The sequence below is a fragment of the Leopardus geoffroyi genome, chromosome C1, assembly GCF_018350155.1.
Source record: "Leopardus geoffroyi isolate Oge1 chromosome C1, O.geoffroyi_Oge1_pat1.0, whole genome shotgun sequence".
NCBI classification, from domain to species: domain Eukaryota; kingdom Metazoa; phylum Chordata; class Mammalia; order Carnivora; family Felidae; genus Leopardus; species Leopardus geoffroyi.
Genome location: NC_059328.1, coordinates 58205150 through 58222073, shown reverse-complemented (window position 1 = coordinate 58222073; position 16924 = coordinate 58205150). Strand labels below are relative to the sequence as shown.

General features: G+C 36.3%; 1 protein-coding gene across 9 annotated transcripts in view; it reads right to left on the bottom strand.

Annotated features, from left to right (window-relative positions):
* SRSF11 (serine and arginine rich splicing factor 11) overlaps positions 1 to 16924 on the bottom strand; it is a 45626-nt gene that overhangs the window by 28109 nt on the left and 593 nt on the right. For 3 of the 9 annotated variants that reach the window (XM_045477824.1, XM_045477829.1, XM_045477832.1), the window contains exon 2: positions 584 to 808. In XM_045477824.1, the coding sequence (XP_045333780.1) occupies positions 584 to 783 (200 nt within the window). In that variant the 5' untranslated portion in view covers positions 784 to 808. Of the gene's footprint in view, positions 1 to 583; positions 1125 to 16924 lie in introns of those variants that run through there. The other 6 variants (XM_045477823.1, XM_045477828.1, XM_045477831.1 and 3 more) reach the window with 4 other exon arrangements.

Genomic DNA, 16924 nt, shown 5'->3' with positions numbered 1-16924 from the left:
ATAAAGGTGTACGTTTTTTAAACAAAAGAAAACCTTACGTTTCGGCTATAACCCATTTTTGTCATTAAAAAAATTAAGTATTAAGGCTCACTGAATTGTCAAAGAATATTAACTCAAATATATTCACTGCGCCAGAATCAGTTAACGGCAATACATAACAGTTAAGTGAACTGACAACAAACTTCATTATCAAATTAACACAGGAATGAATAATTTTGTTACTTTTCAAAGAACTCAAACATCTGACTTAAAAAAAAAAAAACAACAAACTATATACAAAATTCATAAAATTTAGTTTGCCTTCCTCTCTCTCAATGCTCAAAGAACGACCACGTTGGCACAATTTAAGAAAAAACCCCAAATCCTGAGATTTTAAAAGGCTGTGCCTCTTTAATCCCCAAAACACTGTCTTCGCTTCTTTGCGTTATGCCTAATACGCAGTTTCTTTCACAAGAAAATCAACTGCCTGCCTCAACTAAAGCAACCTGGTCCAAGGGAGCGTCGACAAGGGCCTAGGAAATGGTGTAGTTAGGCCCCGAACGGGGAGGAGTTAGTAAAAACGGTGATGGTGGACGATACTCACTCTGGCGGGAAGAGGCGCAGTTCGTCGATCTTGCCTAGGAAACCGAAGAGGGTCCGCATCTGCTCAGAGCTAGCGCTCGGGGAGACATTAGTCACCTGGATTACCTCGGTGCCGCCGCCTCCGCCGCCACCGCCGCCGCCACCGGGCCCGCCGCTGGGGCCCGGGCCCGCAGTACTGGGGACGACGGTAGTGTTGCTCATGGCGCTGCTCGCGTTCTCGCTCCTGCTTTAACACATCAAACACACAACAAACAGTGAGAGGGAGGGGGAAGAGGAACCGGTTCGCCGGAGAGGAGACAGACGTGTGTCCGCTGTTACAGCCGCTGCTGCCACCGCCGCCGTTCCTCCACCCCGCCGCTTGTCGGGGGTCGGGGGGGGGGGGGGCGAGAGCGCGCGAGTTCGAGACCACGAGAAAACAAACGGCCGCCCCCACCTCGCTTTCCAACCACCTCACTCGCGGGCCCGAGCTCCCCACAATGCCTTGCGGCGCAAGGGCGCGTCACCGTCGACCCCGCCTCGCGCAGGCCCAGCAAGCCTCGTCCGTAGCCAGAAAAATGCGAGGCACCGCGGTCTAATGGAGGTCGTCGTCCCTCTTCGCTACCCCCACCTTTTTTTTTTTTTTTTCTTTCTAAGAAGGAAGCGGAAGGCATTAACTTTAAAAAATAACCATTCACTCCTCTGCAAAAAACTGCACACCTTAGCAACTATTCTTATTAGGAATGACCACGATATTTATTTCTTCACACAGAAGAGCTACAGATGTGTCCAGTTACTACGGAAATTTCCTCGCTAGTTACCAAATTTTCCTCCCCATCACTATACAGTTATAAACCTTTACATACATTTTGGAAACATTAAATTTTTAACCAATTTGCGTTGCAACTAAAACCCTGAAAAGAGATTTCAGTGTTTTACTTTAGCGCTTAACACACATTTTATTTCACAAGTTGACTTTTTAGAAGCACACTTTATAGTACCTAAATATATTCAAGTATATGATCTGAAATTTCTACAGAAAAACTTGATTTACATACATATTATCTTGCTTAAAATAATTTTGAAGCTTTGACGATGAAAAATTGTCTAATAATCAACTTCATCTGAACTACTCACCCATTTTATCCAAACACGTGCAGTTCCCCAAACCTGACAAAATCTTTCATTTCACTGTGCCTTTATACATATTATTAATGCCTTCCCTCATTTTTTCTGCCATCCTCTGTGGGGCCTTCCTTCCCTCACACAACTTCTGCAAGCTGACTTAGGGCTTCCTCTTCTCTGCTCAACAACAGAGGATACATATACTGTATTTGTTATGTTGACATGTATCTCCTCCCAAAGCCTTTGAGTTTTCTGAGTCAGTTTAAGACTCAGGGAAATGTCTGTCACACAGTGAATGTCCAATAAATGTATTAAACACATGAATAAATATGCCTTAATGACAGAGCCATTTACTCTAAGACGATTGTTAAATATTTTACTTGCCCCTAAATATTTTTGGAGGCTAACACCTGAAGCTAAAACCTGAGGTCTTACAGGATATTTTTGTTCGTTAATACATCTATGCAATAAAGAAGAGTGTGATTTGTGAGAGATTAGAACACAAAGTTATTGAGATTTGGATGTAGAGGCAATTAGCTAGGTTTATGCACTAAGTCCCTTCTACTAGTTCTTATAAAAACAAGGGATAGGTTGGTTGCATGTAAGCCTCAGTAAAATTACAAATTAGAACTAATGGCATGTCACTCATTGGTGTGTACTTGTGAATATAAAAAATGTCTGATAATTTATTTTCTCACTTTGAAGCTAATACATGTAACTGCCAATTACAGACTCTTAATTTGTTAAAGTTAATTTGTATCAGGACACACAAAACTGAGGCTGCCCTAGTGGCCTGGCCCAAGTCATAAATCTAAACCTAAGTCAGCCTGCACCTACGGGAAACACCTACCTCAAGAAACCTAACTTACACCAATCACAGTCCTCTAACTCAGCTTTTAGTTAACTTATCTTATCTAGAAAACAGGGCCTGCTAGCTTTATAAGAAAATCCCTCAACCTCCTGGCCAATCATGTCCTATTTCTGTGCTGTTTCTCCTAATCTTCTCTAGAACACGCTCTTGTCCAAAATCTTTTGGGAAGGGTGTTTAACAGTTTGTGAGGCACCGTAATCCCCCAATCCATGGATTGTCTTCCCTGGAATAAAGGACATCAAACTCATTACCAAATTGTTTTTTGCTTTGCTTTGTCATATGAAAAGTTCAACACTTACTAGAAGTACCTATCATGTGCCAATCCTGCTACATTGTTCTATGATAAAAGGACAACACAAAGGCAGGGTTCATACCTGCCTTTTTTTTTTTTTCTTTAATGTTAGCATCTTTTTATTCTTTATTGGTGGATACACAGAAATCTTTTATGTTACTCTACATATATCTGACATATTTCATAATTAAAATTATACATTCAAACCAAAGAGAGTTTTGTGGTAAGATAAAATCTTTTAAACCATCAGAAGCCAGTTTATGTATAATGACTCACTGAATATGCCAATAGATGGTGCTTCCAAATGGAGAAACAATGTGGCAAAAAAGAATCTTATTATAATAAACAGGATTTTTGAGTATTTTCAAGTCATCTGATAGGTAGAAAAAACACTAGATCTAGAGCCAGAAGAGTGGTCAGAATACCACCCTATCATTTATAAAGTGTGATCTGAAGAAATTTCACTTCAAGAGTCTACTTCAATCAGGACCTGAATCATAATCATGAAAATCTTTGTAGGTCTAACAAGTAGATTAAATAATTAACTACCTTTAGTTATTGTTATATGATGCCCATAGAAATAACTAAAAGCAAATAAATATATCAAAGTAAATAACAAGTATATCTATTTTTATATCTATTTTTTATGTTTATTTATTTTTGAGAGAGACACAGAATCTGAAGCAGGCTCCGAGCTGGCAGCATAGAATTCGACATGGGGCTTGAACTCACAAACAGCAAGATCCTGACCTGAGCCGAAGTCAGACACTTAACTGACTGAGCCACCCAGGTGCCCTGAATCTATAGTAGTTTTAAATCACTTCAGATTTGTTTAGGCTCCTGATTAAACATAACTATAATATAGAATCTGAAGATGGATATAACGGTCATCTTAATTTACTTTAACCTCCATATCATAAATGTTGTTAAAAACTTACAAATTCCTTCAAGTATTATGCACCTGTTATGTTCCAGGATTTTCCTAGACACTAGGAATACAGTAGAGAAAAGATAGTCAATGTCCCTGATCTCATATAACTTAGTCTGACAAACTTTCAACGAATAAACACAAAGATGTATGTGAATAATATGCCATGATGAAAATAAACCAGGATAAAACATAGGGGAGAAAGTGTTATCAAGCTGAGACTTTAATAAAAGAAGGAAGCAAGCCTTTTGAATTTCTGGGGGAAGAGCAATCCAAACATGAGAAATAGCAAATTAAAAAGATCCCGAGGGCAAGAATAAGTTTGAAGCTTTCAAGAAAAGTTGGAAGATCATTGTTTATATTTCAGAGAGACTTATAAGGAGATCCTGTCAGTATCATGCGGAAAGTGAAGTGAAAGAAATATGTAAAGGGAAGGGTCAAAGCTGATCTTTGGGAGTAGATTGGGAAGGCTTCCAGCTATATCTGAATGAGAAATATTACCAGTGTAACCAAGATTTAATGCTATTTCTAATCCAAAGCAAAAAGTAATCTGTCATTTTGGCCTATATACCAGTCATATTATGGCTTATATAGTCATATAATTGTTTTTGGCCTATATACGCATGTTATAGTGCATGATTTCTGAAAGGCTTTTGGAATATAGAAAATAACTTATAGGTTCCCCATAATGAAGTCCTATTACTTACAGGTGGGGAACAGCCATTATCACACTGCTAAGATATTGGCAGGAATATGTTGATATTATGTAAAAGAATATTAGAAAGTAATACTTTACACAAATCTTCAGAAATAATACCAAGCTTCTTAGTCCTAATGAACAAGCTTTAGTACTTTCCAATTTAAAACTTCTACAAAGATCTCGTGTTTAAAAGAATGAAACTAGATCTCTATCTTACACCACTCACAAAAATGAACTCAAATGGATTAAAAACCTGAAACTATACAACTTCTAGGCAAAAAAAAAAAAAACCAAACAAACAAAAAACAAAAACAAACAAAAAACAAAAACAAAGCAAAAAAAAAAAACCCCACACACACCCAACAACAACAGGGAAAAAGCTCCCTGACATGGGACTTGGCAATAATTTTTTGGACACAAAAAGCACAAACAACAAAATCAAGAACAAATGACTGGGACTACATCGAGCTAAGAAGCTTCTGCATAGCAAAGGAAACCATCAACAAAATGAATGAAAGTACAGATGGGAAAAATATTTTTGCAAACCCATAGATCTGATAAGGGGTTAGTATCCAAAATATACAAGGAACTCCTACAACTCAATAGCAAAAATAAATAAATAAACAAACAAACAAACAAACAAATCCAATTTAAAAATGGGCAAAAGACCTAAATAGACATTTGTCTAACAGTTATATGAAGTGATGCTCAGTGTCACTAATAATCGATTAGGGAATTGTAAATCAAAACTATAATATCACCTCACACCTATCAGAATGGCTAGCATCAAAAAGGGAAGAGACAACAAATGCTGGGGAGGGTGTGGAGAAAAGGGAACCTTTGAGCATTGTTGGTGGTACTGTAAATTGGTACAGCTAGTAAGGAAAACAGTATAGAGGTCTCTCAAATATTAAAAATAGAACTACATATAATCCAACAATCTCACTTCTGAGACTGTATCTGAAGGAAACAAAAACACTATGTTGAAGAGATATATAAACCCCATATTCACTGCAGCATTATTTGTAATATCCAAGACATAGAAAAAACCGAAGTGTCCACTGACGAATGAATAAAGAAGTTGTGGTACGTATATGTATGTGTATATATATACACAATTGTATTATCATTCAGCCATAAAAAACAAGGAAATCCGTTCATTTCTGACAATATGGGTGGGACTTTAGGGCATTATGGTCCCTGAAATAAGTCAGACCAAGACAAATATGGTACAATCTCACTTATATGTGAAATCTAACCTCTCCCCTCTACTGCCCAAACTCATAGAAAAAGAGATCAGATCTGTGGTTACTAGATGTAGGGGTGAGGGTAGGGGGAATTGGAAGAAAGTGGTCAACAGGTACAAATTTCCAGTAATAAATAAGCATTAGAGATGTAAAACAAAATGACTATTTAAAAAAATACATTTTTTCCTTTCTATTATCTATATGAGATGATGGGTATTAGCAAAACTTATTGTGATAATTCACAATACATTTAGATCAAATCATTATGCTGTACACCTTAAACTTATACAGTGCTGTGTGCCAATTATATCTGAATAAGACTAGGAAAAGAATACTTATAAAGATACTTCCAATGCAAAAAACAAATCTCATAATTTCAGCTGGAATTTCTTCAATTAAAAGATAGAATAGGCACAGGTATGTATTATCACTCTACCCACTGGATACCATGTTCCCAGTTGGATAAGTCAAGCAAGTCACCTGTTACTGTTAAGATACGCTTGTGCACACTAATAGAAAAGGCCTCCAAATTGACACAATTTTGCGAATCTGCAAAAGCAACAGAGTTTTAATCAAATTAGTTAAGCAGCAATTTCTCTGTAGCAAATAACACTTTTTGAGGACAGGGAAGACAATGTATTTATTTGTCTTTGTGTTTCCTGATGCCCAACAATATACTAGAACAAAGTCAGTATTTGACAAAATTTAGGAAGTATCATTTATGTGCTAGAAACTTCACAAATGCCTCACTCACATAATCCACTCACCAAAGGCTTGCTGAATGAAGACAGGAATGTACTTGTTAGATTTACAAGGAAATCTGGTTGAGATAAACTTTCCAAGTATTTGGCTATACATTTTTTTCTCTATGGCTATAGAAAGTAGTAAGAAAAAATAGGAAATAAACTGCTGCTTACAGATCCTCAACTTTAAAAAAACTTATCTGCAGATCTATCTTAATTTGAATTTCATTAAAAAAAGTTTTTTAAGGTTTTTTTAAAAATAAAATCTACACCCAACATGGGGCTCAAGCTCACAACCCTGAGACCAAGAGCTGCACACTCCACCAACTGAGCCAGCCAGATGCCCCTTAATTTGAATTTCTAATTTACAATTAGAGAATTATATTTCTAATTCTATAAATTAGATAATTCTATAAATATTAATATCTATTTTAATATCAAAATTGTAAATCTCACGCTCCCCTTTCTTCTTCTCCATCTAAATGAAGAGGAGAAGCTAAAGGATAGTTAGCATTATGCGACCAACAGATAGATGGATGAATGGACACACATACTAGGACAGAAAAAAAGTCTACTTAAATTTATTTCCAAATACTAGTTTTGTATTAATTTGTACTGTCTACCAGTAGCAGGAATATCTATGCTTTTCAATTGGACAGCACAGGGTCTATTAATACCTTGAATATTAACATAGAGGAAAAAAGTAGTAGTTGGAGCATTAAAATGCTGTTGCCTATATATACATATGCACAGTATTCACAGCCATAATGCATATGTATTACTTGGAAAATCACAACTTACTTCTACAGATTTGTTTGGCTTTTTGGATTGAAGAGGGTCAACATAAATACTTGGATGGAGAAGCTCCAGATACAACTCAATACTATCCTCTATGTTATAGAAGGTTCTTTTGGAGTTTCAACTGAGAAAAGGCCATTTGAGGGGCTGCTTCACAATCGTTAAAAAAATTCAGTAGAGTTACACGTATCTTTATTCTAAGTAAGCAGTTTCAAGCATTTTAATATTAAAGTTATCCTTAATCAAGGAATTAGGCATCTGCACCATTTGAGCACTTATTTTTTTCCTATGGTATAAAATTTTCTGTTTATGAAGGGAAATTATTTCTAAGGTCTGATAAAACTGGGAAAAAAAGAAAGTGTGTTCAACTCAGTAAAAAGAGGACCTACATTGGAATGCTTTTAGAACGCCTTTTAATCCTGGCAACACTTAAGGTGATTATGAATGCAGACCTAGAGTTAAACTAAAGGGGCTCTACCACCAATGAAGGGAATTGTGACCTTTGGCTCACTACTTTATGCTTCACATTCCTCATCTGAAAAATAAGGATAAGAGTGGGTTGTTATGAGGATGAAAATACTAATACAAATGCTTAGAAAAGAAAATATTAACTTCTATTATTATCCTTACTCTACAAATTAAAAATCTTCCATTTTGAAAAATGAATAGTTACCTCAACTGGGTTCCATTTTATTTACACTATCACTATATTTTAGGCTAGTACTGTGCCTTAGACATCATTCACATGAAAGATATTAATCAGAAAAGCTAATATATATAGAAGAGTTTCTTAAGATCTCACTTTAAGTTTGTTTGTTTGTTTTTGAGACAGAGAAAGAGCACTGATGGGGGAGGGGCAAGAGACAGGGAGGGAGAGAGAATCCCAAGCAGGCTCCACACTGTCAGCACAGAGCCCGATGCGGGGCTTCAACCCATGAACTGTGAGATCATGACCTGAGCCAAAGTCAGATGCTAAACCGACTGAGCCACCCAGCTGCCCCAAGACTTCACATTTTTTTTTTTTTTTTTTTTATCGATAGGTTTCTTTTTATTTTTTTTATTTTTTTTATTTTTAATTTTTTTTTTTCAACATTTATTTATTTTTGGGACAGAGAGAGACAGAGCATGAACGGGGGAGGGGCAGAGAGAGAGGGAGACACAGAATCGGAAACCGGCTCCAGGCCCTGAGCCATCAGCCCAGAGCCCGACGCGGGGCTCGAACTCACGGACCGCGAGATCGTGACCTGGCTGAAGTCGGACGCTTAACCGACTGCGCCACCCAGGCGCCCCAAGACTTCACATTTTAACATAGGTTTTGTTTTTGGCCTATTTAAAAATTATAAAGTAATAAATGCCAAATGTTAAATACTAAAACTATTTAAGTGTTAAAAAGTCCAAGTCCCCCATTCCACTCCTCTGTGCATGTTCTCAACCTTTATAATAGGGGCTGCCTATAATTAGCCATGTGAGCCCTAATTCCCTTATGTGAAAAATGAGGACAAAAGTACCAGAGTTTTTAAGATTAAAAATAATATGAATATGAATCACCTAGCATAGTGTCCAGAACATAGGCACTCAATGAATGGTATCTATCATTACAGGAAAGTCTGTGTTCACCTTATCTTTTCAATGTCTTCCCTCAGAGCATTATTGTCAAACGTGAAAATATTTTGGTAGTAAACATGTAAAACTAATTACTAGGTGTCCTTTCTTCTTTAAGAGGTTGCTACAACAGAAAAATTACACCAACAGATTTCAAATTTTCATACTCATTTTGATCCTAATACAAACAGCATGCACAAATAATTGATAATGGCTAAACAAAGCATCCCTTTTTTGGTAAAATGCAAATGTTTCATGGAAAAATCTTTCTAGGAAGGCTTCAATTACTTTTCTACATTTTTAGAGCAAGAGTATTAGTATTCTTGTTTTTAAAAGACATAAGCAATTGCATATATGCTTGATTAATCTTAAAAGTACTATGACATGGGTTAGAGCAACAGACCATCAAATGACCAAAGCACAGAAAAAAAAAAAAAAGGAAAATATTACTAAGTACACGAGACCATCTGAATTCCTGACAAACAATAAGCTAAAGACCATAATGCTTTTTCCCAAATGCCATTCCAGTCACTTGAAACTGTAACTATGAACTGCAATTAGCTCACATTAAGGTCTAAAAACACAGAGATGTTGATCAAATAATTATTTTGGATAGAAGAGATGGTGGAAAAGTAACTTTCTTGGAAATGAATTAAAAACAAAAAAGGTCCATCTCTCTAAAATGGAAAATAATCAAAGCCATATTAACTACGTAAATTCAGTAATGAGGGCAAAACATGTATCTCCAGAATGATGAAGAACAAAGCTGGGTTCACAGATTTGCCTTGTAGGGACCAGATATGTATGTATGTACATAGGTATGTATTTATTTTTTCAAAAAGTTTATTTACTTATTTTGAGAGAGAGAAAGAGCTAAAGTGGGAGAGGGACAGAGAGAGAGGGAAAGAGAGAAACCCAATTAGGCTCTGTGCTGTTAGCACACATCCCAACACAGGGCTCGATCTCGTGATCCATGAGATTGTGACCTGAGCCGAAATCAAGAGTCAGATGCTTAACTGGCTGAGTCACCTAGGCACCCCAGGACCAGGTATTTAGATGTTCACTAGTATTTGAATATCCCAATGATGGTAACTTTCAAATTATTGAAGTATACGTAACTGTGATATTTTAAATGATGGGGGAAAAAAAACAATGGGGAAAAAATTGTGGACAGTCTTAAAGGTTCTTAAAGTTAAACTAGTGTTTATCTTAATTTCAGTTGTGAGTATAAATATTCTGTCTTGAAATCTGAGTATCAAATTTTTAAATAAAAATCTATTGATTGTGATTATCAACAAACTATCAAATCATCCTTATATTTCTTTCTTATCAACTTAAGTTGACACTAAGAAAAAAGTCTCAGTGACCATATATCTTTTTTTTTTTTTTTTTTTTTTTGGGTTGGAACTCTTCTTTTTTTTTTTTTTTTTTTTAATATATGAAATTTATTGTCAAATTGGTTTCCATACAACGCCCAGTGCTCATCCCAAAAGGTGCCCTCCTCAATACCCATCACCCACCCTCCCCTCCCTCCCACCCCCCATCAGCCCTCAGTTTGTTCTCAGTTTTTAACAGTCTCTTATGCTTTGGCTCTCTCCCACTCTAACCTCTTTTTTTTTTTTTTTCCCCTTCCCCTCCCCCATGGGTTCCTGTTAAGTTTCCCAGGATCCACATAAGAGTGAAACCATATGGTATCTGTCTTTCTCTGTATGGCTTATTTCACTTAGCATCACACTCTCCAGTTCCATCCACGTTGCTACAAAAGGCCATATTTCATTTTTTCTCCTTGCCACATAGTATTCCATTGTGTATATAAATCACAATTTCTTTATCCATTCATCAGTTGATGGACATTTAGGCTCTTTCCATAATTTGGCTATTGTTGAGAGTGCTGCTATAAACATTGGGGTACAAGTGCCCCTATGCATCAGTACTCCTGTATCCCTTGGATAAATTCCTAGCAGTGCTATTGCTGGGTCATAGGGTAGGTCTATTTTTAATTTTCTGAGGAACCTCCACACTGCTTTCCAGAGCGGCTGTACCAATTTGCATTCCCACCAACAGTGCAAGAGGGTTCCCGTTTCTCCACATCCTCTCCAGCATCTATAGTCTCCTGATTTGTTCATTTTGGCCATTCTGACTGGCTTGAGGTGATATCTGAGTGTGGTTTTGATTTGTATTTCCCTGATAAGGAGCGACGTTGAACATCTTTTCATGTGCCTGTTGGCCATCCGGATTCAGTGACCATATATCTTGACCATATACATGACAATATACGTCATGTATAATCATGTAATTTTACTCCTTTTTTTTTTCTTAAAGTATTGAGCAAATGAAGCTGCAAGGTGAATTCAACGGAACAAAATTGTCAGCAGGGGTGATATAAAGTCATATTTTAAAACAGTGGATTTTTACTAAAACCAATTTTTAGGGGTTGGGCCTGGGTGGCTCAGTTGGTTAAGCGTCCGACTTCGGCTCCGGTCATGATCTCATGGTTCGTGGGTTTAAGCCCCAGGTCAGGCTCTGTGCTGACCGCTCAGAGCCTAGGGGCTGCTTCATATTCTGTGTCTCCCTCTCTCTCTGCCCCTCCCCTGCCACACTCTGTCTCTCTCTCTCCAAAATAAACATTGGGAAAAAAAACCAACCATGTTTAAACAGATTTATTTAGTAGTGCTTTTGTATGTTTTAATATAATTAAAGATAGAATGATATTATAAAGCACACTCTAGGATTTGGTGCCCTAATTTTCTCTTTGTATTACTTTACTACTTTAAAGCAGACAAATTCCTAAGCCCTATAAAATTAATATTTTCAGTCAGAGAAACATTAATCTTGGAAAAATGAGCAAGAAAATAGCTATTAAAGGTTAGGAGTAGGAATCACTGGGAATAATGGGAAACAATCTCAGCCGATTTTAGAAAAAACAATAAACAATACCATAGTGCCTTTTTTTTAATGACAGAAAAAGACTGCTTTATAACCACCCATTCAGCTGTTTTTCAATAGAAATGAAATAAACCAAAAAATAAAACTAATAGTAATTAGGATTTTAAAAAATGTATTTTTTAATTAGTTCCTCCACTTTTCTTCACAGGAAAAACACTAGCATGTAAAAGCCCTTTTAAAAGATGAAAATGATAGTTTCCTAAAGCTGGTGGACCAAAATTCTCTTGTATTGAAAGTAGAGAGAAATATAAGACCCAACACTTGAATCAAATATTAAACTACCTAGAACAAGCTCACTGCTTTATGACTCAAAAGTGAAAAAGCACAGGGAACATACAAATGAATTTCCTAAAATAAAATGCACTCTCTCCATCAGAAAAAATTACCAAAAATTTTGTTGTTATTACAACAAGATACAATTCAAATCCAGATTTAAACCTATGAATAAAAATGCAAAATATGTACTGTCTTCAATGAAATAGTATAGAATGTTTAAAAGTTGGTAGTTATAGGCATAAATGGAAAACAAATGTGAAACTGCAAAATGAAATTTTTAAAGAAAACTGAAAGACGTGGGTAACGAACATCTGAAAAGTTGAATATTTAAAACATGGAGAGCCCCTGTCCTATATAATTTGCTCTCAATTTTGATCATTTAAAATAACTTACTGATGGGGCACCTGGGTTGCTCAGTAGGTTAAGTGTCTGACTCTTGATTTGGGCTCAGGTCAAGATCTCATGGCTAGTGAGATTGAGCCCCACATCGGGCTCAGTGCTTACAGTGTGGAGCCTGCTTGGGATTCTCTCTCTCCCCCCTCTCTGCCTCTCTCTCTCTCTCTTTCTCAAAATAAATAAATAAAGACTTTAAAAACATAAAAAGAAATAACTTACTGACAGAGGAAGGGACAAACATAGAAAAAATTTGAGTAGTAAGTATATAAAAATGTAAAAAATTCAACTTAAGAAAACATTTAATAAGCAATATATGTTAGGTTCAACAATTCCAATCAGTAACAACAGTGTTAAAAAGCAAAATGCTCTCTCAATAACTTTACAATAAGATAGCAGTTCTCACTGATTAGGCAATATTCTGAAAGATAAACAATACTAATTCAAAGTAGGCTACATCTAAATCTCTTAATTTACACACACACACACACACACACACACACACACACACACACACCCTTCCTAGAAATGTCTGAAAAGCAAATTCACTTTGCTCTTAGTTGGTAATATTTTTTAAAGAAATGTGCTTAAAAATTTTGCAGAAATTAATGCCATTTTCCTTTACTACAGTTTCTCTTTTGCCTCAGTAAATCCATCTTAACTACAGTACCTTTCAGCTTTGAAAAAAATCTAACAAGTCAGAGTGGCCAAAATGAACAAATCAGGAGACTATAGATGCTGGAGGATGTGGACAAACAGGAACCCTCTTGCACTGTTGGTGGGAATGCAAACTGGTGCAGCCACTCTGGAAAACAGTGTGGAGGTTCCTCAAAAAATTAAAAATAGACCTACCCTATGACCCAGCAGTAGCATTGCTAGGAATTTACCCAAGGGATACAGGAGTACTGATGCATAGGGGCACTTGTACCCCAATGTTTATAGCAGCACTCTCAACAATAGCCAAATTATGGAAAGAGCCTAAATATCCATCAACTGATGAATGGATAAAGAAATTGTGGTTTATATACACAATGGAGTACTACATGGCAATGAGAAAGAATGAAATATGGCCCTTTGTAGGAACGTGGATGGAACTGGAGAGTGTGATGCTAAGTGAAATAAGCCATACAGAGAAAGACAGATACCATATGGTTTCACTCTTAGGTGGATCCTGAGAAACTTAACAGGAACCCATGGGGGAGGGGAAAGAAAAAAAAAAACAAACAAACAGGTGAGAGTAGGAGAGAGCCAAAGCATAAGAGACTGTTAAAAACTGAGAACAAACTGAGGGCTGATGGGGGGTGGGAGGGAGGGGAGGGTGGGTGATGGGTATTGAGGAGGGCACCTGTTGGGATGAGCACTGGGCATTGTATGGAAACCAATTTGATAATAAATTTCATATATTTAAAAAAAATGTAAAGAAAAAAAAGAAAGAGTAGAAAGGCTTCCATTTTAAAATCAAATTAACTATGGAAGGATAGTGGTTATTCTTGATGCCTTCCTTTTGTTACCTTCTACATCAAATATGTAATCCTCACCCACTCTTGTTAATCTTGCCTCCTTTACATCCTTCGAACTCCTAGATAGTCCTCTTGATCAAAACAGGAACAATCCAGTGTCATCTCTCATTTGTATTCATGCATCATCTTCCTAGGGAGATACCTCCCGTCTTCATACATGCTCTTTCTTCCCTGGGTTCATCCCCAAAGTTAACTTCTGGAAGAAAAAACTTACCTTGTCTCTCTCCTGATTAAAAATTCAGTGTCTCCTATAATGGTTAATTTATGGGTCAACTTGGCTTGGCTATAGTGCTCAGTTGTTTGATAAAATAATACTCTAGATGTTGCTGTAAAAATATTTTTTTAAGTTGTAATTAACATTCAAATCAGTAGATTTTGAGTGAAGCACTTTATCTTCTGCAATGTGTGTGGGCTTCATCCAGTTGGTTGAAGGCCTTAAAAGCAAAGACAGATTTTGCGAAGAAAAAGGAATTCTCTTCAAGATTTAAACATAGAAACCTTGCCTGCATTAGTTTTCAGCTTTCTCTTTATCTCTAGTTTGATGGATTAGATAAACAGATGGATAGATACATACATACATACATATGTACGTAGATAATAGATGACAGATAGATAATAGATAGAGATAATAGGTATAGAGACATAGATATAGGTAAAAAAAAAAAGAAAAAATCTAACATGTAGCAATGTTCATAAGAGTAATATGGATATGTCTGAAAATGTCTTATTACATTTTAATGGTAGAGACATGCCACTCTATCTTACTTTGATAATAGTTTACTTTCTGTTACGAAACATAACAGCATTTTTGGCTGGTGTACTTTTTTAATAAAGTTTATCCATTTATTTTGAGAGGGAGAGAGAGAAGAGAGAGAGCAACTGTGCATGTGTGCACAAGCAGGGGAGGGGCAGGGGAAAAGGAGAGAGAATCCTAAGGAGGCCCTATGCTCAGTACAGAGTCACATGCTGGGCTCAATCCCACAGAACATGAAATCATGACCTGAGCCGAAATCAGGAGTCAGACGCTTAACCAAATGAACCACTTAGGCATCTCTGGCTGATGTAATTCTTAGGCTCCTATATTTTTTGTTTCTTCACTTTCTTTTTTCATTTGGCAAAGAAGATAATCACTTTCTTTCTTTCTTTTTTTTTTTTTTTTTCATCTGGCAAACAAAATAGAAGACAGAAACTTTCCATTACCTTATTAAGATGAATATAATAAGTGCAGCCTGGCAAATTCTGTTTCAAAAGGTAATTATTCAGTAGATGCCTGCCCCTGCACAGGAGACATCCATTTCATATTATTTTAAAAATCCATTTTTTTTTAAGTAAATGCTTTTGCTGAAATGCTCAAGTTGAAAAAGGATTGGCTTTTTTGTTTGTAATGCATTCTTCCAAAAGTAATACAACTGCTATAAATTGCTAAGTCCCATGAATCTAAACACATACATACATATATGTATGTACATAAAACTATACTCTCTCATAAAGGAGCTCAATTCAAGTTGATAAGCTTTCAGTTTCTATCAATTTGAGATAAAATATGTAACTTTTCTGTGTGAGGTAATAATTTTCACCCTCACTTACTTAATCTGCACTTGGTACACAGTACAATATACAGTTTACTATAGATACATACTAGTAAAATGTTTACCTCTGTCAGTTTATAGCTATTGAAGTTTACCACAAGTATATGGTCACTTGGAGTTTTCAGAATTACTTTGCCATTAAGCAGAATTACGCTCTTCTTATACAAAGTGCAGCAATGTTTATTATAATTATACGTCAATAATGAAATATTTAACTTCACATAGAAGCACAATAAATGAAAATATTATACCTTGCCCATTCTTTTAAAAAATATTGAAAAAAAAATCTATGGTAGGGAGAGGTGGTTACTGTAAACTTTTATACTTGAGTAATTCACCCTCCAAAGGCTGTTAAATCCTATGAAAAAGTGTTTTCTCTAATATAAAAAGCCTCCTTTAAAACATAACTGAAGTGTCCCTTAAAATGGTTCTAGGATAAAGGTGTTGAAAATGATTAAATAAAAGCCAATAGGCAAGTCATAATGATAAACAAGAAAGATTTTGGAGAGAGAACTAGGTTCACGTTCTTGACCATACCACTTACAGAAACTTGTGACCTCCAGCAAGTTTCTTAATCCCTTTTAGCCTCAATTTCTTCACCTGCAAAAATAGTTATTGTGCTAAATAAGAGCAAAGGAGATATTATTAGCACTGTGACTGGCACTTAGTAAGGTGACAATCATCATTACTGTCAAGATAAACTTGGGCTGCAGAGGAGGCGCATTACGATCCTTGCATTAATACCCACTCTCCTTCGTTGGTAGTGTAACTACTGGTACCTCGCTGTTACTCACTTTCAGTGTAAAGGACTCCAAAGAACTAAGAAGAATACAGAGCGAGAGGGGATTAAAAACCGAATTTTATAGGTAGCAAGAACCTGGACTCTGGCTGCAGAATTTGTCAGTGGGCCGTCATCGCACTTTTCAAAATTCTCCTGGTTCGCAGCCGAGTTGATGGAGGGTTTGGAGATTTCCCGGTATGTGCATGCTTTTTAGAACAAAATCACTTCAGCCAAAAGAAAAGTCTAGCACCCAGCACAGGACTGAAGATGATGACTTCCTTATTATTTGTTGACTCAATCAATACAGGTGTACATTTCAGGGAAAAACTATCCAGGAAAACCGACTTATTGAATAAAATGTTTATCTTCTATCCTGGAGTCCCTTTCCTCACCAAACGCTCAATATTTAAAGTTCTATCTTCACTTAATTATTTAAAAAAAAACGAATGAGAGAGGAATTATCCCTAAATTCATGAGAAAGGAGTAAACTTTAAACTGCCTACAGTTACCCAGCTGGTAAGCTACAGAAGCAGCTCCATTCGAACTCACATCTCC